Source organism: Chaetodon trifascialis, chromosome 7, assembly GCF_039877785.1.
Source record: "Chaetodon trifascialis isolate fChaTrf1 chromosome 7, fChaTrf1.hap1, whole genome shotgun sequence".
In the NCBI taxonomy this organism is placed as follows: Eukaryota; Metazoa; Chordata; class Actinopteri; order Chaetodontiformes; family Chaetodontidae; genus Chaetodon; species Chaetodon trifascialis.
Genome location: NC_092062.1, coordinates 17,070,470 through 17,097,489, shown reverse-complemented (window position 1 = coordinate 17,097,489; position 27,020 = coordinate 17,070,470). Strand labels below are relative to the sequence as shown.

Below are 27,020 nucleotides of genomic sequence, written 5' to 3'. Positions count from 1 at the left end.
AATACATCTCTCACTCCACCCATCCCACTTATCCCTTCCTCCTCTCTCCCTCCTTCCACCTGTTGCTTCTCTCCTCCTTCCCATCCCCCCATCTCCTGTCCTCCTCCTTCTCTGTTTACGCATCAGACACCTGCTGTCCAGTGAATGGACACTTGAAGGATCCACACACCCCCACCCCCCCATCCCCTCCATAGCACTGTCTGTCAGAGATGACATATTGACAAAAACACCAACGGTACACTAACTACAGCAAGCCATGAAGTAAATTGTTAAAAGTACCAATAATATGACCACAAGCCACACCACAAATGCTCTTGTATACTTTTTAATGTACTCTTGTTATTCTCTTATGTGAGAGTGAAGTAACTCAGCAGATACCACAGTGTGAACAGTGAGCCTAAGGGACGTGCAATTAGACTGGAACATTCATACTCTGATGAGCTCAACACACCCGACCGACAGCATTTCCTGAGCACGACGAGTGATCATGAGGTGACAGCGATGTATCACTTACTATGCTACAGCTCGCTATTCTGACAGTGGATGATCCTGCTACCTGGTTAGGCAACAATTTTGTTCTGCATGGGAAAACAAAGGAAATGCTTAGAGGGAGTGCTAAAATAAATACCGCACCAAGACGAAGATGAATTACAATAATTACTCTCCAAATGTGTCTGGTTTTAAGCAGCAAAGGGTGTTGGGGTATGTGTGGGGATAGGATGTTTACTGGAGGAGGTTGGGGGGTCAAGCCTGATACAGTATCCGAAGGATTAGTGTAGCACCGATGAAAGGAACCGTCAGACCTGGCAGCCATGCAGAGAAATCCCCTTACAAAGACCAAACACACACAAAGGCAAATGTGCAAATGCAGGGACACATGCACACTTTCACAAATACATTAACACCTCCTGCTCTAAAACACGCTACATGCATGCACAAGGCACATGAAAAAGGATCAACTACCGATGCATAGGTGCATGCTTTTAATAGTTCCCCCATTCCATCAGACTTAAAGTAGTATAATAGATGGCATGAAAAGTAAATGAAGACCAACAACACAGAAACACATACAATTAAGTACACGAGTGAATAATGTAGGAGATTAAGCTTATTAAAGCAAACATAAGTGCACAAACGCTGTCATTGTAGTGCCATATATGTTTCATCTGCCATCCTGGTAAGTGCATCCTCTTGTTTGTGTTGTTGCTGCAGTATATTGTGTCAGTAAGTGGTGCAGCGCAGTATGAATGCACCATATGTGTGTATGTATTGTGTTGCAGAATGGAGGATGGTGCACAATAGGAGGCGTATACTGTATGTCAGGATCTCGTTGCAATACTTTATGCATATAAAGGCTGCTGAGTTTGACTAGTCAGGGATGTCACAGCTATATTTAGCAAGTGTTGCTGGTAGCTGTAGAAGGGCAGATATCATTGCAGCAGTGCCTGTGGGACAATGTCAAACCATATCAGGAAAACCACTGTACGCATACAGTATTTCATTGAGTTTACCAGCAGAGTTTTAATGGAAGCCAATGGGTAACAATTAGACACTTTATGAAAATGCAAATGCAACTCAAGTAAGATGAAGCACCAATTAAAAACTACAAACAATATAGTTTTATTATAACGCTTTTATTTTGAAAATACAGTAAGTATACTCTGTATAATTGGTGTAAATAAAGACACTCCCAGCTCAGAGTCCTTCAATGTGTCCTAGACAGTGGAGATCAATGTAAAATAATGGTCGATCTGGACAGACGGTAAGGTGTAGTTTAGAGCATTATATAACTGGTTGGTTAACTGATCTAATTGTACGGACGGTGGTAAAAAAAAAAAAAAAAAAAAAAGTATACATGATGTTTGGAACATGTAGGAATGAGATGAGATACTTAGACAGACTGAAAAAAAGAAAATTTGTTGGTTGAAACACTGCAGCTCCACAAACATCTATGAAGCATCTGCACTGGATCCAGACTTGCGCTGACTGAGGGAGGTGGCCAAGTAGCCAATCAGAGTGAGGTATTCCTGGAAGCTGACCTTTCCATCGTTGTTCTCATCCAGTCCTCGCTGCATCTCCTTAATGGCGGAGGAGCTGTTTGTATCCTGAGCACAAAGGGATGCACAGAACCAGAAGGGAAGTACTATTGGTGTTAATAGCAACATTGCAAAATACTGATGGATTATTTGGATACAGTGCAGGGAGGTGGAGAACGGCAAACTTACCTCCATCATGCCGCCAAGCTGTTTAGTTACCAGTTTCTGGAAGGATTGTGAATCTAGGCTCTCCTTCCCCTTGGCAGAAGTAAGAAATGTGGTCACAAGCGTCTTAATGGCTCCCTCCATATCTAAAGAGAAAGAGATAAAAAGCCAAAAGGAGAAATTAATGTAGGAAGCGGCAAAGAAAGATAAGGCTATATCTCAGACTCTCATACATCATGCCAGTGGGTGCAATTCCCATGAATTGTATTAATATAAAATAATATTCACATTGGGTGGATAAATATTTCAGTTATTGAATGCATCGTTGAACAGGAGAGTACAGCGTAACCTTGGGATGCTTATGCAGCTGAATGAACAACATTGGGGATTCTCTGTACAATCACATTATATATCATAAAGCATTAAAATCAAGCTACACTGCAACATTTCACTTCATTTAGTATGTGGGATATAAACTTACTGACATAAATCACAGTGAGTTCAGTTAAAAGCCACTGTGTGTTTCAAATAAAGCCAAATTATCTGAAATGCAATGTAAGTCATACATGAGCAGGCAAATGTAATTCTTCGGTGCTGAACTGGAATTGGATGTGTTTGGATACGACCCCTGAACATAAACATGTGAGTAAGGTGAGACACACAGGTGATGTCAGCATAGAAGAAGAAGAGGAGAGGAAGGGGCTGAGCCTGGAGGCTCTGTGAAGTAAACAGAGCGAGAGCGACGGAGTGATGGAAGGTTGAAGAGGAGGGGAGTCTCTGAAGTAAACACAATGGGAGCTGTGATCTCTGACGGAGGACATCTGATCCCCAGAAGCCAGCAGGAGGCCACAAGCTCAGATTACTGGCCGCTGGCCGTCTGCTGCAGCACACTTCCCCTCGGACTGTAGGAACACTCTGCACACTGTGCTCCTGTGTGAGCTGACAAACATCACGAGGCTCCAATGGATCAGACTAGCCTGAAACATCTAATGCTGCTGTTACTGACAGACTCTAAATCCTCAGCTGAACATGTGAGACGAGCAGTTCTGGTTCATTTCCTCTCAGCTTATTGCTGGTTGGAACTTGCAGTGCAGGAAGGACAGAAACAAGATGGAAACGCATTTATGTTTTCATTGGATGTCAAATCTAGTATCACACCGATCGCTTACTCTGAATTGTGGCTGGAGAAGTGACAAAAAGTCCACTTATTCACAGAAGTTTTGAGAGTGCTTTTGATGGAGGAAGAGCACAGGTGTTACTAATGAAATTAATGACGATGCCTCGCAGCAACAGGGCCATCGTCAGTGTAATTTGTGTCACATGTGCTTTTCCTGTCACGATGAGTCAAAATGTCTGCTGTGAAACAGGAGCGCTGTCTCAGAGCGAATGAAACACAGGAACTAATCACAGAAAAAAAGAAAAGAAATGAAATTAATATAAAGAGTGGGTGATGATGAGAAAGCTCTGGGAAGATTAAACACACACAAACAAACACACATAAAAAAGTATTAAATCTGTTTTCTCTCTCTGAAGTTTCTGTCACAGTGACATCATCCGAAGACGCAAGCTGCAGAATAACTCTCAGCAGATTTTTCCTTTACTGTTTGAGCTTCACTGTTGAAAATCAAATCAAAACCTAATGCAAGCTTAAAAAAAAAAAAAAAAAAACTTTTTTGAGTGTGCTGTTGATGTAGCTACGCTATTCTCCCACGAGGCAATGCACAAAGGAGCTGCTCGTGCTAACAGCTGCAAAATATTAAAACTAATTGCACATGGTGATAAAACAGAGCCAGGAACAGAAAACAAAACCAAAAAAAAAAATCACATGCTGATGTCTGTTTTTAATTGGCAGCGGCTTTACAAAGTCTGCCATCCATATAAGCATCATAAGGAAAATGTATAAAAAAGCAGTAGTATTAAAAAAAACTTTATGCAGAAAATCTCCCCTGTGAATTATACCATTATGTATATCTAATTAGATTACAATCATTACAATTATTATGCGTTGATGTAAAAGCAGGATTGTGCTGTTGGAGACGGTTGAGGTGGAGCTGCTTATTTTAATTATGGGTTCATCCTCTGATTATTCTCTCCATTAAATGATTGATCGTTTGGCAGTCACAATAACACAGAGCAACAACAAAACAAACACACAGTTCTTCATATATTTTCAATGCAGAAATGTTTAATTTGTAAAATAACTAGCAACTAACGCTGTCAAACAAAATGTAGCATAGTAAAAGTACATGCCCCTCTGATAAGTAGTGGAGTAGAAGTAGTAAGTGCCATGATAAGAAAAACCTTCAGTAAAGTACAACTACCTCAAATTATTAAATACAGTACTTAGGTTCCATATACATTAAGTGCAGTCATAAATGTACTTAGTTGCATACAACACTTGCAACATCAGCACACTCTACAGCTAAACTACTGTGTATTATTGGTAAGCAGTATGACATTAAGACAGAGCTGCTGATAACATCAAACATAGTTGACTATGAGAATGACTGTGAAGCACATACATTTATTTGGTCCAACGGAACTGAGACACTGAATATGTTTTGCCTATAGACAGCGATAAGAGGTATGGCCGTGCATGTGCAACCTAATGTATCCTCTCAGTTTCTGCTCCCATTAGCTCCAAGGCCACTGCTCTCACAAAATATAAAAGGCCTGAATAAATGCAGCAGATACTTGAGTCGAGTCGATAAGTATCACAGCAGTGTGGCGTGAGGCCTTGCTGCAGGATTTCCAGTGTGTATTGGAAAGCACCGGGAGGCAGCACATGATGGGTAATGATGATGGGTGCCTCTGGCGATGCTGTTGGAGTAACTGTAGAAGCTGGTAAATCTCCCATCTGACACAGATGTCAGCTCAATGATCACACCATGCACCTACACTAACCTACTCACAAAGACATACTAATGGACAGACAGAAAGACAGAAAGACACACCCACATACACACATAGCTTATGAAGGACGCCACCAATTAGGACTTCTGTTGCATTAACCTAATTACTGGGTGAGTGAGAGCAGGCACCCAAACCCTGGATTCTGTTTCATGTCTCCCTGCCATGCCAGCACACACAAACACACACATGCACACAGAGGTGAGCAGACAACCCTTTCCTACATACAAGAGAGCATCTGTCATCAGCATGCTGTTCATTATTATTTAACAGGTTACTATAATTGTCCCCACACCTTCCTAACACCCTGTACAAGACGAACAGCAGCAGCACGGGAGCAGGCGGACCGGCGTCTGAGTGTGTTTGTAGCCGTACAGGCCGTGTATCAAAGCGCCTGACAGGCCCCCATCCATTAGCGTCTCCTCCGAGTGTAATGAGATGAACATGAAACCCAGGACTGGAGACATCGGGGCCACAGAATTACAAATGGGTAGAAAGGAACATGCAGTCGCATTTGTCTGATAAGAGCGAGAGGTGGAATACTGCGAGTGTGTGCAGAACACACATGTCCTATAAGCCTCTCAGCGCATCCATTCAGATTCAGGGCGTGGAGATGGTGATCATGATGACTCAAGTGTAATGGATTCTTGTGCGAGGCCCAGTGTGTTGTTTTATTTGCATTTCTGGTCCTTTTTGTGTCATTTGACTGGAATTTTTGCACCACACACATGCTAGTTCAGCGATTCCCAACCTTTGAGACACTTGGAGCCCATCGTCTCCAGGGGCGCATGTTTATGGATTATAAACAGGTTAACCAAAGAGCGCTGTTTTTGCGCTATAGGAGGCCTAAAGTTGTGAAAGTATCCAGTAATTCTCTGGTGACAAGGATTAGAGGAACATTTAATCCTCTACCTACCTATCCAGTTTCTTGCCATCCCTCAGACATATCTTGTCACCTCTTAACGGATCCTGATCCACACACTGGAAACTACTTTACTAGCCAGTTTGAAATGCGGTTTAATGTTTCATGTTAATATGGTAAAATGTTATGTAGCATCAGATTAGGGAATGTGACATCAGAATTCAGAAAACTCTGTATGTTTATTTTAACATGCTTAGTGTTACTTGTTTGATCTGTTTTCCTCATTTTGTCATGTTTTGGCCAGATATAACTCTAGCAAAGGAAAAATAAAACTGAATTCACGTGTCTTCTGCCATATTATGTGATGTATTATCTGATCAGTATCTCTGTGCTCTGTGACAAAGAGGCACCGCAGATAAGCTCTCAGTTCACATGTACTGTATGCATCATAGAGTCTGTGCATAGCACCTCCCAAATAAATCATGAGTTGTGCAGACGTTGATGGGAGTTTCGGCCGTAGTCTGTGTTGCAACTATAGCTTTAGGGCTTGACAAGTACGAACCAGTCTACAGGTAAGTCAGGTTTGCCCACCCAGCCTGAACCAGTCCCAACCCCTCACCACCAAAATGCTCCAAGACGCATTTTTGTGTCTGAGAGAGGTTTCCACCGGAGTGACCACAAAGGGTCAGTCCTCTGCGCTGGCATCCGTCACTTCATGAGCGTTGATTAATCCCAGTGGCCAATCAGCTCCACCCTGCTCCTGTTCTTTGCGCTAGGTGTGACTGACTCACTTCCTCCATGAGCATGTTACCTGTCATCGCCCAGGTCGCTATTTCTCCTCCGCGTCATTAGCTACACCAGGTGGAAGCCATTCGAGTCTCGCTACCGGAGTCTTATCAAAACGTTAATAATTCAGACTGATAGGAGCCAAATCTGACCGCCGTTACAATGATCACAGTATGACTGTTTAACGGGGCGCAAACGGCCTCGGCGCATATGCCAAAACTAGTCAGCGCCGTGCGTAACGGAGATGTCAGGGGCTTACCCGTGTCCCACATTCACATTTAGCCCGAACTAATCCTGACAATTTGTAGAGCGACCACAGGCAGGACTGACACGCAGCAAATAAATAAGTAAACGTGACTGGAGACTCCGGTTTCTCTGGAAGTGTAAAGGGATTGGGGTTCGATTACCAAGAAGGGGAACCTGATCCCTGTGGCCACCAAGCTGGGTAACAACAAAAGAGACGCTCGCTAATCATGCAAAATTCATGACAGAGTGGAGGAAATAAACTAAACTGATCATTTTTGCCAAGAAAACAGCACGGATGCATTTGCATAATGAACTGATGGACGATAACGACCACAGCACAGAGTTCATAATGAGAATAAAGCAGACTCACCGATAGGACAGGAAAACAAAAGGCAAGAAGCTGTTTCACTGGAAGCGGCTCTCCTTCTCTCACAGATCCTCTTCAGTCTTGAGCAAGATTAAGCAGCAACACATATCTTTTCCGTGATTTAACTTCTCAGTCCGGCCAACCTTTTTTTCTTGTCATAGGGCGTGTGCCTGGGAGAGGAGGAATGTGGAAAGGGGCGCAGCTTGAGCAACACAGCAGTTTTTCAGTAACATTTTCTGACAAACATTTCCGTCCTTCAAGACAACTGAGCAAATGTTTAATGAATATTTTCAGTTTCCCCCCCTTTGTCTGCTTTGTATTTGCACATTAATCTCTGCACGTTCTCGCAACGTGTAAGAACAAGCGCGCGCTCACATCGCAGCGCGCGTGTGTCCGATGCTTTCCCAACAGACAGATGTATTCATGCCACACCCTGAAACTTTACTCACTTGTGCAGAAAATGGAAAGAGACAGCGATAAGATTCACTGGAAAGAAAACTGAAGAATAAACCAAATAAATGGAGGCCTGAGCAGCGAGAAACACGCGCGTTTTGACGTTTGATTATTTCTTTATTGTTCATTTCCAGCTTTAAACATTGAGTATTGCTCTGCCGACACCACACCCATGTTTGGGTCCTGGATGGAGATGACAGACAGCATAACGTGCATTTTCCAAGACTGAGATAATCCAAGAATACATTGTGCTGGCACACATTCTCAGTTTTCAGACAATGCTTTCCCATTCTGCAACTCCCTCATAGACCTGTAAGCACAGGCAGCTGTGAGTGCTTCTGTGAGTGCTGTGTGTGTGTGTGTGTGTGTGTGTGTGTGTGTGTGTGTGTGTGTGTGTGTGTGTGTGTGTGTGTGTGCGCAGGGAAACAGCCAGGACTGGTTCTAATATTGCTGAAATTGTTAAATAGTATTCAGTGACAGAGCCTGTGCCAGTTTGGCAGTTGCTGGTGAGGCAGGGGATAAGGGGAGAAGAAATGCAGACTACTGATAATAACGCAGCATTCTGCAGTTGAAACTGACATTAGGGTGTTTTCCATTTGGCTGTTATCCCATTTTCTCAAACTGTATTGCTCACAGAGGAGTCAGTAACCCACATGGAGCTCTAAGAGAGAATCTGAGGACGCTCTATTGGCCGAACCCCCCATGTTTGCTTGCAAGATGCCCAATCAGGTGCCAGAACTCCAGGAAGTTGAGCTCTCCATCATTGTTCTTGTCCAATGAGCTCATTAGCTGGTCGATGGCAGCGGGGTCACCAGCATTCTGCAGGAAAACAAGAAGATACGACATTACTGCTATAAAAAAAAAAAAAAAAAAACGAGAGAGAGAGTCACTGTGGACCAACTGTGAAGTTACTGGTTATGTGTGTGGTGCAATGAGACAGAGGCAAGCTGACACCACTGGCACGTACACCAGTTAAATGATTCATGCAACATCAGCAGAGGTGGTTTGGCACTGGGGTCTATGGCTCTGTCGCCACCTAGTGGGCACATAGATTATTTCAACTGTTCAAGCAAGTAAAAACACATGGAATTTTCCACACTTAGAAAAGGCAGCCCTGTATTTTTTTTTTTTTTAGGCCTCAGGAACTACTACTTTCTGCCATTCGCTCTGGTTAAACACGCAGAGTGCAGACAACACAACCAACAGACAAGACTGGAGTGAAACTTCAAAGAAAGTTGGCAACTCTTTCTTTATGACGAGCTCATTGCTTTTGTGTAACGCAGTGTGAAATGTGGAGTTCTATCCTGTCCCAACATGAGATGCAGCAGCTCATTTCTGCTCAAGGTCACAGGCAAGAGTAAAATATTTTCAAATTATCTTTTCAAGTACTGTTACTTGACTCAAGTACAGTAAGGCCACATGTACTGAAAGCTGCCCACGTAAAAGCACAGAAGTAGCCCTTTGAAGACGAGTATGACTAACAGTTAATTATGCTGTATGGTCAGAGCAACAGGGGCCAATGTGGCATCCAGATGATACCCATTTAAGTATGAATCCACCCTTATGTGAAAGCATTTTTTTTTTTTGCCTGGCAAACAAAGAAGTTCAGAGCCAAACTTAGAATATCCTCCTGATTGTTCTGCATCAGTTTAACTGCTGGGGACAACAGATCTTTCAAACAGGTAGCTGAGTGTAGACAAATCACAAATCCACAGATAAGGCTGGTGATACTCTGTTTTTGTCATTGTCAACTAATTCCATGAAAAGACAAAAAAAAAAAAAAAAAGGGCGTAGGTCATTTCTAAATACTTTCTGAAGTCTGACAGCAGCCACAAACTCATTCATTCCTGCTTAAGGTAAAGATCTTGAGCCCCAAATAAATACATTTACTCTTAAAACAAAGCTAAGTGATTCCCTAAAGCAGCACGGCCCTGTAGGTTTTAGCAAGTGTTACTCAAAATAAAGTAAATAGTGCATCTGTTGAGGACTACCTTGGATTAACACACATTTTGTACATGAGTGAGTATTTACCACAGCGGGATGATGCATGTGCACTGAACACAAAATAAACACCAGTGTCCCTGTTTCATGAAGGGCCGAGGACAGGTCAAATACAAGTACAGGTACAGGTAAATTATGCCAGTGCATCACCGCATCCTTACCTTGACAAAGTTAGGCAGCTGTGATGTTACCAGTCTGTGGAATTCATCTCTGCTCAGTGTGTCAGAGGAACCATCACTCCCAGCGTACGCCTTGAACTGGGACACCAGCACACCAATAGCAGCCTCCATCACAAGTCAAGAGGTGCACAAAGAGGATCCTCGGCCAATATTTCAGGAAGGATAAAAATGAGAAATGTTGTTCATCATAATAGTAATGAATTTCCAAAATAGTTCTTTTATGATACTGATTAAGTTCGGACGAGGATGGATAGAAGAGAAACAACAGCAATTTTAACTCGATCTGATCTGATCTGATGACACAAATCACAGAGACTCACCAACTCAGGTGTGTGCGTGTGGGTAAGTTGCGAAGACAAAAGTCTTCCCGGTCCTTTTCTAGCCAACCTCTCCTAGTAAAGATGATAAATCATTCACTAATTTCTCTCTATATATTCACAGTTTATGTTGTCTGTACAGTATTCAGTGCAATCAGTAAAAAAGTAAACCATGTTTCCCAAACTTTTTCCATGACGTGATTGCATTCTCAGATGCAATTTCAGTGTGTAACTAGTCTCTGGAAGGAGTTACAGGTTACTGGATGACTAACTCAGACTGAAAGAGTTCAGACCGGTTAAACATATTACAATGTGCGTGCACAAATTGCTTAATGTTTTGCACAGTTCGTGCCAATGCACGGAAAAGAGCCTCACATTTTTCTCTTGCTACGTATGAGTGTGAAGCTGTCAGCGAAATGCTGTAAAGAGCAAAAAGTACGCAGTCAATCAGGTATAATTACACAGTCTGTGTTGCAAAAACTTTTGAGAATGAGCCACTTGGGTTTCACCACGGAGAAGTCACATTATTTAAGCCCAAGCTCTGACAGGATGTGCACAATTGGCATATTAGGGAGGCAGTTAGTGGTAACAAGCACAATGGCTTTATCATCCAAACATGCCCTCACCTAGTTTTCCTGTCTCAACTGCAACGCACGCACGCACGCACGCACGCACGCACGCACGCACGCACGCACACACACACACACACACACACACCTGAAACAGCAGTCTACAGCTCTTCTCGTTCCATTCCCTGAGCCATCATTGAGGAGGGAGATTGCAGCTGTTAACACATGATAAATGACTTACAGAGAGGACTGAGAAATCATATACAGTGGTATAAAAGCACCTCGGTTTTCCATGGGGTGATGCTGCTAGTTGCCTTATGATGAATGTCTTGTGGCTGATGATTAGCTGTAGGTGTATGTGTATCTAAGGATTTGTGGGCCTGTATTTCAAAACATAATTCATACTTCTTGAATTCCTTGATTGCCCACTCATCCAGTATTTGGCCCTGAGAGTACGTGCATTTGCTTTAAAAGGTTCACGCAGAGCTGCAATGTTGATTAATTGACTGAAAGAAAAGGAAGCTGCAACTTTCTTGCCAATGATAAATTGTTTCAGTCACTTTTCAAGAAAAAAATGTCAAACATTTGCTGGTTCCAGCTTCTTAAATGTCAGGATTTGCTGCTTTTCTGTCGTTGATGACAGTTATTGGGTTTTGGACTGTTGGTTGGACAAAAGAAGAAATCTGAAGACATCACTTTAGGCTCTGGGGAACTGTGCTGAGCATTTTCTACAGTTTGTCTTTGCATTGAATAGACTAAACAATTAATGGTAAACCAGCAGATTAATCAATAATGAAAATGACAATTAGTTGCATAGCTTCATGCAAGGGTGGTAAAAACCCCAGTCCTTAAAGTCACTGCTTCTTTAACAGTGTCTCCTTTCACAGACTTCATTAGGTAGTTATTCATTACCCACAAGTGTGCATTCAGGAATGTAAACCTGCATGACACATTGCTTGTCCACAAAGGAAGCAGTATAGATTATATGCATGTTTCTCTTTGTGTGTGCGTGTGTGTGTGTGTGTGACATTAGAGCTGAAGCGACAGAATGGAAGTTTCACAACATTCACACATTAGGAGGAATGGAGGGTGGAATGACACCTTTTCTTTGTTGTAAATGGTTAAATCTGAACTCTTCTCACATGCAGAGATCCAGTTATTCCTGTTAGATCTTATACTGAGATGCAGTATTTATGTAATATGTTTCAATATTCAACTTGTGTCTCCAGCCACCGAGACAAAACAGCCTCTGTGACTGCATAAAGTGAAGCCATCATGGTCAATCTCACCCTCTCCCTTCTCTCTGCTATCATCAGCCAAGTTGTTGTTCCACCCATCCAGATAAGGGGGGTATAAAAGGAAGGGACAGCAGCAAGAGTATCCCTGAGGACAGAAAGAGCATGAAGTTAACATCAGTCAGGCATCACAGAGGAGCTGATTTCCTCTGCAACAACACTCACAGTAATATATCACTCAGGTTTTATCTGTCAGCAAACAAGGCACAACTTTTTATAGGTTCAACTGGCCTTCAACAGAAATGAGTGCAACAATTGTTCAAACAGCCATATTATTAACATTCAGTAAAACCAAAGATCTCACCTTCTCTCTAAGCATGCACAATCATCAGGACTTCTGAACCCAACAGGATCAAATTCAGATGGAGCGTGAAGACCTGAAATCTGTTTAATAAAATATGTGCAGATGAAATTCTCCCAAGATAACAAAAATGTAGTAAATGATGAGAGAGAAAAGAAGACAAAGTCAAGTCATTTCATCACAGGGATGCAGCAAATTTATTATTCTGCTCTTATGACAGTAATGGGGCCACATATGAATCCTAATTATACAAAGTTCTCTGAGCTGCCACACAGTATGCGGTTATGCATCGACACCCCCTGAAAAACTCTCTCTATGTGGCTGTAGGCCCTTTGAATCAGCTACATTTCATAAGTTAAAGTGTAAACAGATAAGAAAGAAAACATGCTTCTGTGCGAATCTATTTCCTATGACCAATCTAATCAATAAAAACACTTGCAACATTCATGATAAAACAACAATTAAGGACATTTTAGTGCACAACATGAGTTCTGTACCTGAAAATAGACATACATGTTCAACATGTCAACATCATATGTGCCAATCAATTGCTTATTTACGTCTATAAAATAAGTTAATTATATATTTCTGCATTTAAGCATAGTTCCTAAACACATTTAATATAATATGTACAAACATTCAAAACAAAGTCAATGCATACTTATCTAATTTCACTTAAAATATTCACTAAACCTCTTTTTCTTTTTTCAGCAGGTCACGTTCACTCCACCCTTTATAAAAACTGTTAATGATCTAAAGATAATCTGACATTATAAGACTCAATCAGTTAATACATAAAGATGGAGTACTGGAGGTACAGGCCTGATATGTGAATATGTGGACTTAAACAGTGCACAGTGGTGTTTGCAGACGAAGAGGTGTTGTGTGTGAATAAGACTTACAGCATCTACTCTTGGATGAGAGTCAAAACAGAATAACATCCAGCTCCATCTAACAGGTTTAATCTCCCCTACGCAAAAGGTGTACTGATGTACTAAAGCACTAGTGTGCGTGCATGAGCACAGGTGAAATACAAAACGACCCTCAACAGCGATTCAAATCATAAGTTGAACTTCTTGCACAACACCTGGAGGGGGTAAAATAAGATCCTGTAGAAAGCATGACAGGGTGATAAATGCATACTTGTAAGCATTTGTGGTCCAATACAAAATGTTCCCTTTGAATAACATCTCATCCATCATGACTGCTCTTGCCTACTTTTAACAGATCCATCAGGTTTATCCCTTCATCAGCCACGTCCTCGTACGCTCTCCATCCTCCACTCCCCTTTGGGCCTCCCCTCTTTGTCTCCAGCTCCTGGCACTGAAAACTTTTTCAGGACCTCCCTTTCAAACTCCTCCATTTCGTCCTCTATGGCGCTATCCTCTTCTTCACCATCTCCTTCCACCATGTCTTCCAAAACATCTACCAAATCCTCGACAAAATCTTGAAAGCTCATCTGGTCATGAACAAAGACTCCATCCTTGAAGAATTCAGTGGCAAGCTTTTTGAGCTCTTCTCTTTTGGAAGCATCCACCCCCACCTCCTCCGCCTTGGCTAGGTAAGATTGGAGGATGGCTTCGAACTCCGGGAAGGGGACAGGGATGAGCCCCTCAGCCTGGGCGCAGGTCTCCAATGAGTTACAATGCTGTGGGGGTTTGGGGTTGTGCTGGAGGCGCTCTCTCTGCTGGACCCAGTACTCGGGCTGTTCCAGGGAGGGTCGGCGGTGTGTGTGAGGAGGCTTCCTGTCTCCCCACAGATGCTCTTCCTCGTGGCCATGGTTACTGGTAAATCTGTGCTCATCTTTGTGTTGATGGGAGCTTGATGTGTCCTTGTTTAGATCTCCATTGTATTTTCTTTCTTTTTGTCCTCCTCTCTTCCACTGCTCTTCTTTGTTTTCCCACTGTTTCCTCTCATTTTTACTCTTCCACTCATTCTCATTCCACTGTTTCCTCTCATCTTTCCTCTTCCATTCCTTATCCTCTCTATCATTTTTACTCTTCCATTCATTCTCATTCCACTGCTTCCTCTCGTCTTTCCTCTTCCATTCCTTATCATCTTTACCATTTTTACTCTTCCACTCATTCTCTTTCCGCTGCTTCCTCTCATCGTTCCACTTCCATTCCTTATCATCTTTACCATTTTTACTCTTCCATTCATTCTCTTTCCACTGCTTCCTCTCATCGTTCCTCTTCCATTCCTTACCATCTTTACCATTTTTACTCTTCCACTCATTCTCTTTCCACTGCTTCCTCTCATCGTTCCTCTTCCATTCCTTATCCTCTCTATCATTTTTACTCTTCCACTCATTCTTATTCCTCTCATCCTTCCACTTACTTCCTTTGCCATGATTTTTGCTCTCTTCCCACTGTTTCCTTTCACCTTTCCATTTCCCTTCTTTACTTTGATCCTTGCCATTTTTACTCTTCCAGGCACTGTCTTTCTTCCACTCTTTCTTCTCTCCTTTTTCTTTCTTGTCTTTTCTCTCCCATTTCTCTTCTCTGCCACTTCCCTTGTAGTCATCTTTCCCGTTCTTCCATTCCTTCTCTCCCTTCCATTCCTCCCTGCCCTTGTGCTTCTCTCCATGGTCTTTTCCTACCTTCCAATCCTTCTTCTCCTCCTTACTCTGCCATTGTTTACCCTCACTAACTTTGTCATGCTTTGCCTTTTTCCAGTCTTTCTCCTCCTTCCATTCTTTTCTCTCTCTCTTTTCTATCCACTCTTTCTTACCTTCCCTATCCTTCCATGGCTTTCCTTCATCACCTCTGCTTGCCTTTTCTTTCTTCAAGTCCTTCTCTTTCCACTTTTTTGTCTCCTCGTTCTTTTGCTTAGATTCTTTATCTTTCTCCTTGTCAAACTTTCCTTGCTCATGCTTTCCCTTTTTCCATTCTGTCGTACCTCCATCTTTGCGCTGTTTTTTCTCTTCTTCCTTCCATTTGGATTTGTCTCTCTCTTTCCTGTCCTTCTTCTCATCCATGTAATTTTTATCCCTCTTCATATCTTTGTTTTTCTCCCTCTGGTCATCCCATGGCTTCCTTGGCTGTCTCTCTATAGATCCAGCTGTGCGCTGCATGCTGTCCTCTGGCTGGCCACTGGGGGGCGATGTAGTGTGCTTCACAGGTGCTTGAGCTCCTTCACTGGTCCCTGAAAGAAACACAGTAAGTCAGTACAACTACAAAGATGAGGTGTGAGCATTCAAGTGAGAATAACAGGAAAGAAGAGAAAGGAAGAAACCCACTGCACTTTCCCTGGCTGTCTAATAACTATCATTCTTCTACATCGTCTACCCTCCTCCACACCCCCTCCCTACCTCCTCCCTCTGTCCCTTTGTACCTGAGGAGAGTTTTAATTCAGTCACAGTGGATCTCAGTGTTTCTAGTTCTTTCTGTAGGGCCAGGACAGACTCCAGCTCTCTCTTCATCCTCTCGTTCTCTTTCTGAAGGACAGGGAGAGATGCCATCTCTTTCTTCAACCTACTGTTTTCCTTCTCCATCTCCTCCCACAGCAGCCGCTCCTTTGCTCCCTCTGCTGCCTGTCCCTTGGCTACTTTTAGCTCTTCTTTCTGTGCCTGTTTGAAAAAAAAAAAAGAACAGGAAAAGAAGGTCCTCTGAGAATATTTCACACTCAGTGACATGTCTATGCCCAGACACACATTCACGTATATATGTATACCACACACACGCAGGACAGATAATGTGGGAGACAGAATGGAGTCACACCTGAAGTTGGGCTTGTAGCACAGAAATCTGCTGGTTCCCTTTGGCTAATTTATTTAGAAGCTCTGTACTGTCAGCATCTACTGGGGGTGGAGGAACATCTTGATTGAACCACTCCTGTCAACAAAATTGCACACACAGTAGAAAACAATGGCAAGATTTTAAATGAGTTCTCAGAATTATCACTGCCATACAGACTAGTCACAGAAGTGAGAGAACAGTACGTGTAGACTGAGAAAGAACAAAAGTCCAGGGAAGCACAGTTGGTAGACAATAGCGGTAATTTTGCAAGTCTTGTGGCTCGTCTCCTACTGAGCACAACACACGAAAAACAAATCATGTGGTGGTACTCATTGTACTGTAAAATGGGTACACACGAAATAGCATAATGAATAGAGGTTTTACCAAAGAGGACACAGACAGAATAGAAGGAGAAAAAAGAAGTGACAAATTGACGTCAGGCTGACCTGTTTTCCTGGTAACTCTGCGTCTTTCAGCTCCCCTGTACCATAGTCACTCTCTGAAAATGCATTATGCATGGCTTAATGTTCATGTGAATAATACACGGTCAAAGAACACAAGCAAAAGCTCTATACTCCATATCATATCACTGTCGAAATGGCATCTAGTCCAACAACAATACAGGCTAATACCATAAAATGTGCACTCCTCAGCTGAGTCGGTGCACATATATACTGTATAATATCACTAAAATCAACATTAATGGTTAAAGGTACAATGTGTAAGATATGGCCACCTGTCAAGGGTCACTCCAAACAAGTAGGGGGTCACCTATTACATGAGCAACTGCTAAGTGCTGCTCACTGTGCTTGCTGTAGCTATCCTTGGCTGTAGCTAATAGCTGTTGCTATATTATCAGACTATCGCCTATTGAGGTATTACAAGGGTATTACAAGGCCATGGCTAGCTGAGTAGCGTGGCAACTTCAGTAGAGAACTCTGCAACGCAACACACTGACGTCTTTGACAGACAGTCAGAACTGTTTCTTCTTCACATTCTGTTGATAACGTTCAGTTTTTGAACGCTTTAAAATTCTGGCCATATCTTAAACATTGCACCTTTAAAGACATCTTATTTGAAAAGCTGTTGTTGCAATTTTTCAGTTAAACCTTTGATCTTATCCTCTATGTTCTTGCAAAGTGTTTACACTGATCATGTCAAAGGAAATGTGAAAAAGCCAAAAAAAAATCAGGTGTTTCACAAGATGCGGAGTGGTGATGCGGTACAAGGTTTTCAGTTAACAACAGCAAATAAACCACACTGCAAAAGTGCATACATGACTCTTTCTCGCTCGCTCGCTCACACACTTTTAAAAGCGTGAAGCTCTTTTGAAAAGTGTCTCTCAAAACTTTTTTCTGCATGCGCATTCACATAAAAACACATGCAGTGGGCAAGAAAGCACACATTCATACACACACACGCCACACACACACAACCTACCTTCATCCAGGTCCATGAAGACACCTGCAGGTATAATACACCTCAGTCTCAGAGCACCCTTCATATTATTTACTGGTAGCAACTCATCACTTTCCTCTGACTAAAGTCACATTAACATCTTAAAATTCATTTCAAATACATTTCAAAGACATCAACACAGTCACGGGCAAAACTAAAACTGGATTTTTACCCTCCCAAAAGGTCATATGGCGATGCCCACCTGAAAAAAAGATGGTGCCAAGGCCCAACAGAATGACAGCACCCAGGATGCACTTGTTCACAGAGAACCCACTGTCTTCCTCTCGTTGAGGCAGCTGAAACTCTTCCTCTCCTTCCTCTTCCTCCTCTGTCCTTCCGATCCTTTCCAGAGCTGCCAAGAGGGACCTCCTCCTCCTCACCTCTGGCTCTCCCCCCTCTCCTATCTTCTCAGTCCTCTCCTCACCTACCTGTGAATCCACAGGGGAGTCTGGAGCAGTGGAAGGGAAGCATATGAAAAGCTGTTGTTAAAGTATATTATGATACACAGTGTCTTTGTAAATTACAGGTTTAATCTATTTCATTTCATACCCCTCAAGGCCCAAATTTTCAAAACAGCAGCTAAATTAACATGAAGGTATCCATTAAAGAATTTTATTTTCTGCCATATTTACTAACTTAAAAAGCTGTTGCACATTATCGGGCATGTGCACAGTTTTGCTTTTGCACTTATATAATTAATTAATGTTAGATAGCACAGCAGCTATGGTGCTGTAACCGATCTGATGCTGCAGTATGAGACAAAACTCCCCATGGGAGGTAGGACTTGCTTCTTTATTGGCTCTGTTGTGCATGACACGCTGGATAATTTGCTCCACCGCCAATCTTCATTTTCCTTTTAACTGCATAAATAAGTCTTAAATATCAAATAAATCATCTGGAAAGTGATTCAAATGCTTCATTTTGGACTTCAGTTTTTAAAGTTTCCAAATTAGTTGCATCACAAGTTATTGTCACAGAGGGACAGAAATATAAAAGGACGCTGTAAAGAACTGTGTGAATTCTAGCTGGTAAACAAGTCTATGAAAGAAATGCACAACAGAGAAAGAAGACTCTTTTTTTAATGTTGTAGCGACAAAAAAAAACCTGCAGACCAAAAACACCACACACAAAAAAGTTTAGCGGTCCAAGTCCCTCAGAAGCCAATTTAATTCTGCTGTGTCATGCAACTAAAAAGTTTCTCTGTCACATCATGCTCCCTGCCTCATACCAACCACAACCTCTCCAGACAACCTCCTGGCCCAGATACTGAACAATTCCATTACCAGCTGGTCCACCAAGTACACTTCAAACACAAATAGCACATACGGCTTAAGGAAAGGATACAGACATGGCAGGTGATAATCTTTACCAAGTGTCAAATAACATACACATAAAAACTGATACTGAAGTTATTCTCATAGTAATGTAATGATGAAGTCTTGTTGTTCATACCTGCCTGTTTCCCTATGTCAGTCGTCGTCGTAGACAGGTCTGAATCCCCCACTTCCTGTTGTAGCCCCTCCCCGTTTAGCGGATGCAGTGTTCCTTCCTGTGTATGCCTCTCTTCCTCATGTGTGAACTCCGACCCTCCCAGAGTCTCTGTGCTCAGTAGCATGGATGGGGGCTCATCGGGGGAGGGGGTTATGTGGGTGTAGGAGTCAGAAAATGAGTCGGGGTCAGGGTTGGACTGTACCGAGCCCTCAGGTAGGCCCTCTGACTGGCTGTGTGCATCACTGCCAGGGACAAAGCTGCTGGACCCTTCCAAAGAGGTAGGAACAGGGGCATCAGTGATGGCGGTGGGCATGGAGGTGTGTTGCTCTGTGCTTGTGTCTCCACTTAGTTCGGCTGTTTTTTCTTCTGATATCTGCGTATAAGAATCAGATAAATGAAGTCAGGTATTTACTGTCAGTCAAAGGCTTCAGTTCTCCCTTTTAGCATTTTTGGGTTAAATCCCAAAATAACAAAATTCACCTACCAGCACCTCTACAGCTTACTAATTAATAAATTATATCTGACTGTATATCTTGTTTAATTTACAAAAAAACAATGCTGTTAAAGGACAATTAACCCTTTTACTTGGGTTATGTCAGACTACTCATTGGCTAGGACAAGTTGCCAGGCAACCAGTGGAGACTCCAGGAAGTTACCAGTTATGGCCAATAAACAGTCAATAATCCAGGAGCATATTGTTACCTTTAACTGAGGCAGAGTAGCTGCTGTCTTTACACCAAGTTAAAATAGGTGGCAGCTGACTGTGGCCTTATACCTCATGGTCCGATACAAGCCTGGTATATATTCTTACCTATTTAGTTATTCTACACCTCCATGATGAAGCTGTCGCCTGGTAACAGCTATAACGAGTCATCTTCTAGGTATGAATCTACTTAATTCAAAGGTGGTAATGTGAATATACACCCACTGGCCAATCAGAATCAACTACTCCTGAATGCTACGGTCTAACCAGTTTAAATGTGTATCTTCTGGCAATTCGGTGCTGAGTATTCACCCAAACCATGGTTATAAAGTAAAAAAGCAGAATGGCTTCACTGGCCATTATACCACGGTCTGGGTGTATACTTAATTCTGACTAGCTGTAGGGTGTCCATTTATTTCTGTTAATGGACACATCCTAAGTAGTTCCAGTAAAAATATCTGGTCACCAGTCTAATTTAATCATAGTCTGCATCTAAAATACTTAAACATTACAGTAACAATACCTTGACAAAAAACCCTCAATATCTTATTCACAACACTGATTGTAATGTTTAAGTGCCTCATCCTCTGAACACCACAGGATGGCAACTGTAACACACAAGCTGCAAGAAGTACACTGCCCCTCTGACCTCACTGATGCTTTATATCACACAAACAATCATCTTACATCCCATTTGCTATTGAATCTTTATCTTCTACAAATCTTGCTAGCATTACGTTAGCTTTGTAAGGGTTCTATGAGCTGACTGGATTAGATATATCTCCCATTGGCAAGTTCTATCCAAGATCCTATTTACTAGAGTAGTATGTTCACAGTGCATAAGAACCTTATGGGTTGGTAATGATTGCCCCAGCTATTAGTCAAACCCACAGGTGTTACCATGGAAGATGAGTTATGGCACATATTTCTTGGCAAGTGAACATGGTATAAGTGGGATAATGCCCCCAAGAGGCCAGCGATAATCAGGAATTAATCGACTCCAAAGAGGCAACCACCCGCTATGCAGAGCCTCCCTGTTATCCATTAATTCCTGATAATGGACACCTTGTGAGGCATCATCCCTTATATCAGAACTGCATATTCAGCTGAGCAATAAATATAACATGATAGAAAAGAATGTGTATTGCTATCTTACCGGGTGGCCCTCCACAGGGAGTACCTCTGCAGATTCTGCACCACCTGCAGGCTGGTTCTCCCCAGAACCTGGCTCATCAAACACAGACAGAGCAGGCAAGAAGGGAGATTTTCAAAGCATTATTTTAACATATTCCAGTTGTGAGTCTTTGAAATGAAGCAATTCTAACTTGGGATACCTGCCAGCACTATGTATAATACATAATATGAGCTATGGTAATGTGGTATATAATTTTTGACTTAAGTTTTGCTTGACTAATTATCAGACAAGGAAAATGGGCAAAAGTAAGCAAGCAAAAATTAAAGCTAGAAAGCATAACATTTGATTTGTGTGTTAAAAACATGTTTTTCCTATACCATAAATAATCTCACAATCCAATTAATTGTGACAAACACCTGCTGCAGATGTGACGCTGTCTTCATGGTGCTCTGTCTCCACAGCCAAAGGCCTCAGGGTTTCAGTGACAGTTTCCTAGAACAAAAAGACAAACAAAGACAGTCAAAGGACGTGAAAACATCTGTACAATTAGATATTACAGCTGGAGAAATCTAGGCTAATCTGAGCACACTGTCTATCTTTGGGACTTTCAGAATAATAGTTAAATCATAAAAAAGAAAAGAAACAAAGAATGTCTTATTACAGGAACCTACTTCATATTCAGGTGACCCAAAAGAAAATGAATTGGGACAAGGAGTTTTCTTTTTTAAAAATAATGCATTTTCATTGAGGTCATGCACAGCGTTTCCACATGTTCCTCTACTCTTAAGACAGTGGTGATACCTCAGGAGTGAGGATGGTCCAGCTGTTGTTAGCACTGCTACCACCAGACATGGCCCCCTAGAGGCTTTGCCTGTCTCCTGCAACACAAGAGGAACATAGAGAATAGATTACACAATTAATAGTAGTTCACTGAGAAAAAAACAAACTGATGAACATACTACACTCCTTTGTGTACCCTCTAAACGCTGTTTGTGATTTTCCAACAAAGTAAATCCTAAACTTTAAAGATGGCAGAGTAGGAAAAATAGAGGATTGTGGTTTGTTAATGATGTGCATACTGAAGGGGTTAACATTCCCAAGGGAGCAGGTGTATTGTCCAGAGGCCGGCCAACAGTCTACAATCAGGGCAAAACTGTGAGCACTGCAGCTGAAAACAAAAAATTTACATCCTCGGACAGGATTTGAATACATGCCTTTGCTATTCAGCCTCACCCATTCTGCCAATAAAGGAGCTACTGTAACCTGTTGTTCCTCCGCCTGTGTATGTGTGTGTATGTATGTGTGTGTGTCTTCATGCATGCAGGAAGTCCAGTTCCCTGGGACCATTCACTTCTTCATTAGTAGTTTGTGTGCGCTGTGGGCCTTTAGGTCACCCTTGCTTTTGACTAGCTCGGAAATGTTTTGGCAGAGACACGGGTAACTAAGGCCAGCACTATTCTGGAGACACAGACAGCAAAATGGGCTGTCTATTTCAAAGCTACTGGTCTGTTAATATAAGTCTACAAACCACCAACCAACACCAGTCAACTGTGTACTGAAAGAACATATGTGTACATTACTAAGTAAATTCACATTTTACCGGAACAACTGGTGCAACTGTTTTTCCTTAATCTACGTTTGTGGTACACAAGTCTCTCCAGACCAAGATCACTCTAACAGAAGCAGGCTGGCATTTCAATTTCACCACCTTGTCTGATAATACAGCTATATAAAGCCTATCCTTTCAAGGTACAGAGGATGACATAACAGAGATACATACTTACTATGTGTGGTCTAGCTTTCTTCAGTGAATGCAGACAGAACTAACCACTGAAGTTAACACCACATCGTCTGGGTAATGACACACTTCACTCCACAAATTCAATTCTCTCCCAGCTCCGCAATTTAGGTCTCCTAATCGAGTATCTCCCAAGAGGAGTCTTCTGAATCTAGCCTAGGGCCCTCGGAGCATTGTAGAGCATATAGTGGAATGGCTTAAATAGATACCAGCTAAATATAGCTGCCATGAGACTGACTAGAGACAGAAAGAGAGAGCATGCAGAAGATGGCCATGGGGAACACAGAAGAGGCAGAAATGTATTCTAAGGACAGTGTTAAAAGGATTATTGTAAATGCACCACAAAGCCCATGGCTTTTAACAGAGAAAAAAAAATATTTTCACTGCCTTGTAGTTTGCTTTTATTCTCTTATCTTTATAAATATCATCTAATATAACCTATAAAGCTCTAGCTTTGGGAGGCTGGATCACATCATAACTTTATATATTCATATCCATCAAAGTTACAGATACTTAGCCTCTACTTAGGTTTTTAAAACCTTTTCAAACAAACAATAATCTGCCTTCAGTTTAAGTGTCACCTAAAATTAGGCAACCGTAGCCACGCTTGTTTATTGTCTTGAGCGAAAAACAGCCAAACCTATGACTGCAGCTGTAGGCCCAAACTTATTATCTTCATCTCAGCAGGAAAAAATTACCAAAAAAGGACAGGAGGACAAACTGCGGGACAGACCATGAGGAAAGCAATGTCAGGCTGTCCAGCAAAAGCACCATAACAAGCCTGTTCACGGCAGCTCACACACAGACATCCTGAAAAAAAGAAGGCAGTGCACCAAATGATTATGTAGCGTTAGCTAACATTAGGTTTACTAACTCTTCAGAGTGGAGGGGGTGTGAAGCTTTCGACTGCTCATGTCATATGGGCTCAAAGAACAATAAAAAAAACCCAGTTAAACTCAGATATAACACTCATTAGGCGTGTCGAACGACAGCGTAAGTGAGCAGGTTAAATCCCTAAAGCGTTCAAATAACACAAACATTGTGAACATTAGCCGTTAAAACAGGACTTTCTACTTCAACCGTTAGGTTCGAGCAACCAGGAAAAAGTGTGTGAAACGACGTTGGCGACGCAATGGAAGAGCAAAAAACAGAACAGATACAGTGACTTCGTTAGAAAAACACTTGTGAGTTAGAGCCAAATTCAGGTCATGCTTACCGTGGTCCGTCGCTTTACTTCAGACCCCAGTCTGTCAAAGATACAGCAGATACTCCCGAGTCTTCCCATCCAACTTAGAAACTTAGAATGTGTCTCCTGAACTTGTATGAACCACACGCCTCTCGTCCAATCACAGATAGTATTCGCTCTGATCCCGCCTCTCGTCCTCCAGTTCAACCAATGGCAATGCGGCGTCACTGTACTTCGCTGGGAAGCCTCCAAGTTGATTGACAAACGCCAGGTGATGGCGAGTATGTAAGACATATATCTTACACACGTAAAGTTTTTTTTTTATTTTTTATTTTTCGCACACATCTCCAGTCCTCGACATTTAATGCTTGTAGTCCACAGGCTTGGGTTGATTCCAGGTTGGTACTTTAGTCACACTATCCTCTTGCCCCATGTAAGCTTGTACAAGTATCCGATGTTTTTTGTTAAATACATAAATCAATTTATCATTAATCTCTGCTACTTTGAAAACTTTGCTAAATTAAATAAATACAAAGCTAAAAGTCTAGTTTGACATCCAAACGATTTTTTTTTTTAGCTGTACAGTTAACTATAAGATTAGTCAAAAGGAAATGAACAAAAATGCAGACGTAAAGGTAATATTTTTCTATTCATTAGTTACTTTATTCATTGCACACCAGTTTGTGTTGTACAGTGAAAATCAGAGGGGGCAGTCCTCCAGATCTCAGATCAGCAGGGTTGAACTCAGGAATCTCTGACCCTGTCTCACAATGAACATTTGTAGCATCCGGAAATGTGCAACTGTGTGTCCTGGAACTTAAGAGGAGCATCCTATGGAGTGTAGACACTGAAAAACAGACATAAAAATATTTGAATACAACTTTAGGAGTTAGTAAAGCAATTCCTCATTGAATTTGCTGCTTTCTGAAAATTGAGAACCTCACTTTAAACAGCAGCCAACATAAATTGTATTACAGAAATTAGAAAGATTTGATTTTGCTATGTGCTCAAGTGGTAGTTTGTTGTCATATGAGACAAGACTCATACTTGCCAATGCTTTGCCAGCACCGCTGATCAAACACTCCATTCCTGATGAAATAAAAGCTGGTTGAAATTACACTACAGGAGCCAACGGAGAAAAGGGGAAAATCAATGTTTGACCATTTGATCTACTCTGTCTCAGTCTGTCAGTCCAGGATCTCTTTGATGCACCAGCAGCAGAGGAGGAAATAGAGGCACTCCTTAACCGACTGGATGAAACTGTAGGCGAAGTTTCCACCCAGGAAGTTCTTGCCTCGTCCCAGACCCATGGCCATGTCCCGCAGTTGCTGTCCCAGAGAGGAGGAGGGCATGGCCTGGGGAAGAGGACGCTGGGGATGCATGGCTCCAGAGAGGAAAACAAGCAAAGGCAGCAAGGAGATCAGATGATGAGAAGAAATAGGAGGTGAGGTCTGACAAATGGGATCAGACTGGGCCCGTGCAGCAGCTGAGGTCTGCTTCGTATTCCTGGCACAGTTAGCTCCTCTACTTATAACCTCCTATACAAACTGCCAGCTGACTCCATTCATGTCCTGCTTTTTCTCGACTGTTCCCTGCTTTCAAACATCCGCTGATTGATTAAAGGCCTTGTTTACCTTTGCTGTGCGCTGTTCCCCTCTGTTGTACAGACTCTCCCCCAGGCTCCAATAAGCCCTGAATCAGCCCCCTACTGTTACAGCCTCATCTGTTCACAAATAGGAGAGTTCCAGTAGCTCCAGTACAGCCCCCCACTACATCCCACTCTTTGTTCAGGACAGTATGTGACAGGCAGTGTACCTTCTAGCAGGGTGTGTGTGCGTGTGTGTGTGCGTGTGTGTGTGTGTGTGTGTGCTTTGTTGTTTCACTTTCCATCAAAGTTTTAGGTTTTTTTTTTGTCATTCTTTGATAGTAAAATGAAAGGGATCTTCTAAAAACCTATTAAACAAGGTGAACAATACTCACGCTGGATGCACACTTGTCATATCAATTACCAAACTCACAGAGAGATGAACGATATATGTATTTATATATGCAATCTATATTTTCAGATACAGGTGTAAACCAACATGTTTCCCTAAAAACAACAACAACAACAACAACAACAACAACAACAACAACAAACAGTATTGAAACGAAAACATCCAAAGTAAAAATCAATATCTGTGCACGCTATTTGAAAGTAACCTTTGGCTTTCAAAAACACAAATTAAAAAAAAATACAACAGCATCATCAACACGATCACCACCACCAATGACAAACACGTTTCGAAAGGACTTTCATGCAACAAAGGCATCTGTGATGAAATGATGATAACACGAGTTCACTAATGATGCAGAGGGTCAGGTGGGACTGCTTCAGCGCACACACACCCACACACACACAAATAGGCACACACAACAGAACTTAAAGCTCTGGTTTTCTTATCTCTGACCTACAAACACCTGAACAGGCAGTTGTGAGTGTGAGTTTCTGACTGACCCAGCTGTCGCTCTGGTATGTGTGTGTGAGTGTGCATGTAAGATTACACATGAGCCCACTTCGGGGTCTGAGTACTGGTTGACGGTTAAGCTTTAGGCTGAAAGATCCCATCTCATGTTTCTCTTTGACTAGTTCAATTGGCTGTAAGGAGAGCTACCTCGGTGCTGTGGTGTCTGGCTCTGTGTTTACTTATCGAATACGTCATTAAATAAACAACAATGAAAACAATAATCCAACAGCAAGCTGACCAGTCAAAAATCAATGTTATTTACAGATGGTCAAGAAATACAACCCCCCAAATGGTGACATCAAGTATCTGTGACTATAAGCTGAATGCAAGAATGTGCATCAGAGGAGATTGCCATCACTGGATCGGTTTGTGTGTGTTTATTGGAGTGTCGTTTTTGCAGAGTCTTTGTTTAACTGAGAGGCTTGTGTGAGATTCTCCTGTAGTCGACTACATTTGAATTAAGTACATAAGGTGACTGCATTGAAGTGACGTGACTGCATTGAAGAAACAAGGCACGA

At 42.1% G+C, this 27,020-nt stretch overlaps 3 protein-coding genes across 6 annotated transcripts; all 3 read right to left on the bottom strand.

Moving 5' to 3' along the window:
- Positions 1–309: 309 nt before the first annotated feature.
- Positions 310–7,529, bottom strand: LOC139333515 (protein S100-A13). Its single transcript, XM_070965977.1, has 3 exons — positions 7,376–7,529; positions 2,226–2,347; positions 310–2,105 (listed from the first exon to the last, which is right to left on the bottom strand). The coding sequence occupies exons 2-3, from the start codon at positions 2,343–2,345 to the stop codon at positions 1,950–1,952; spliced, it is 276 nt and encodes a 91-aa protein (XP_070822078.1). The 5' UTR covers positions 2,346–2,347; positions 7,376–7,529; the 3' UTR covers positions 310–1,949.
- A 753-nt stretch (positions 7,530–8,282) lies between these two features.
- On the bottom strand, positions 8,283–10,116 carry s100w (S100 calcium binding protein W). The gene is made up of 2 exons (XM_070967076.1): positions 9,988–10,116; positions 8,283–8,644 (listed from the first exon to the last, which is right to left on the bottom strand). Exons 1-2 carry the CDS (start codon positions 10,114–10,116, stop codon positions 8,510–8,512), a joined length of 264 nt encoding a protein of 87 aa, XP_070823177.1. The 3' UTR covers positions 8,283–8,509.
- Positions 10,117–13,183: 3,067 nt separating this feature from the next.
- pbxip1b (pre-B-cell leukemia homeobox interacting protein 1b) lies at positions 13,184–24,151 on the bottom strand. Of its 4 annotated transcripts, none has more exons than XM_070965911.1 (11): positions 24,026–24,151; positions 21,813–21,889; positions 21,428–21,503; positions 21,033–21,100; positions 19,135–19,546; positions 17,885–18,130; positions 17,665–17,688; positions 16,671–16,723; positions 16,207–16,320; positions 15,821–16,055; positions 13,184–15,631 (listed from the first exon to the last, which is right to left on the bottom strand). In XM_070965911.1, exons 2-11 carry the CDS (start codon positions 21,861–21,863, stop codon positions 13,737–13,739), a joined length of 3,174 nt encoding a protein of 1,057 aa, XP_070822012.1. In that variant the 5' UTR covers positions 21,864–21,889; positions 24,026–24,151; the 3' UTR covers positions 13,184–13,736. The 4 variants fall into 4 exon arrangements, with proteins under 4 accessions (XP_070822012.1, XP_070822014.1, XP_070822013.1 ...); XM_070965913.1 differs by having other exon boundaries at positions 15,965–16,055; XM_070965912.1 differs by lacking the exon at positions 17,665–17,688.
- Between the last annotated feature and the right edge of the window lie 2,869 nt (positions 24,152–27,020).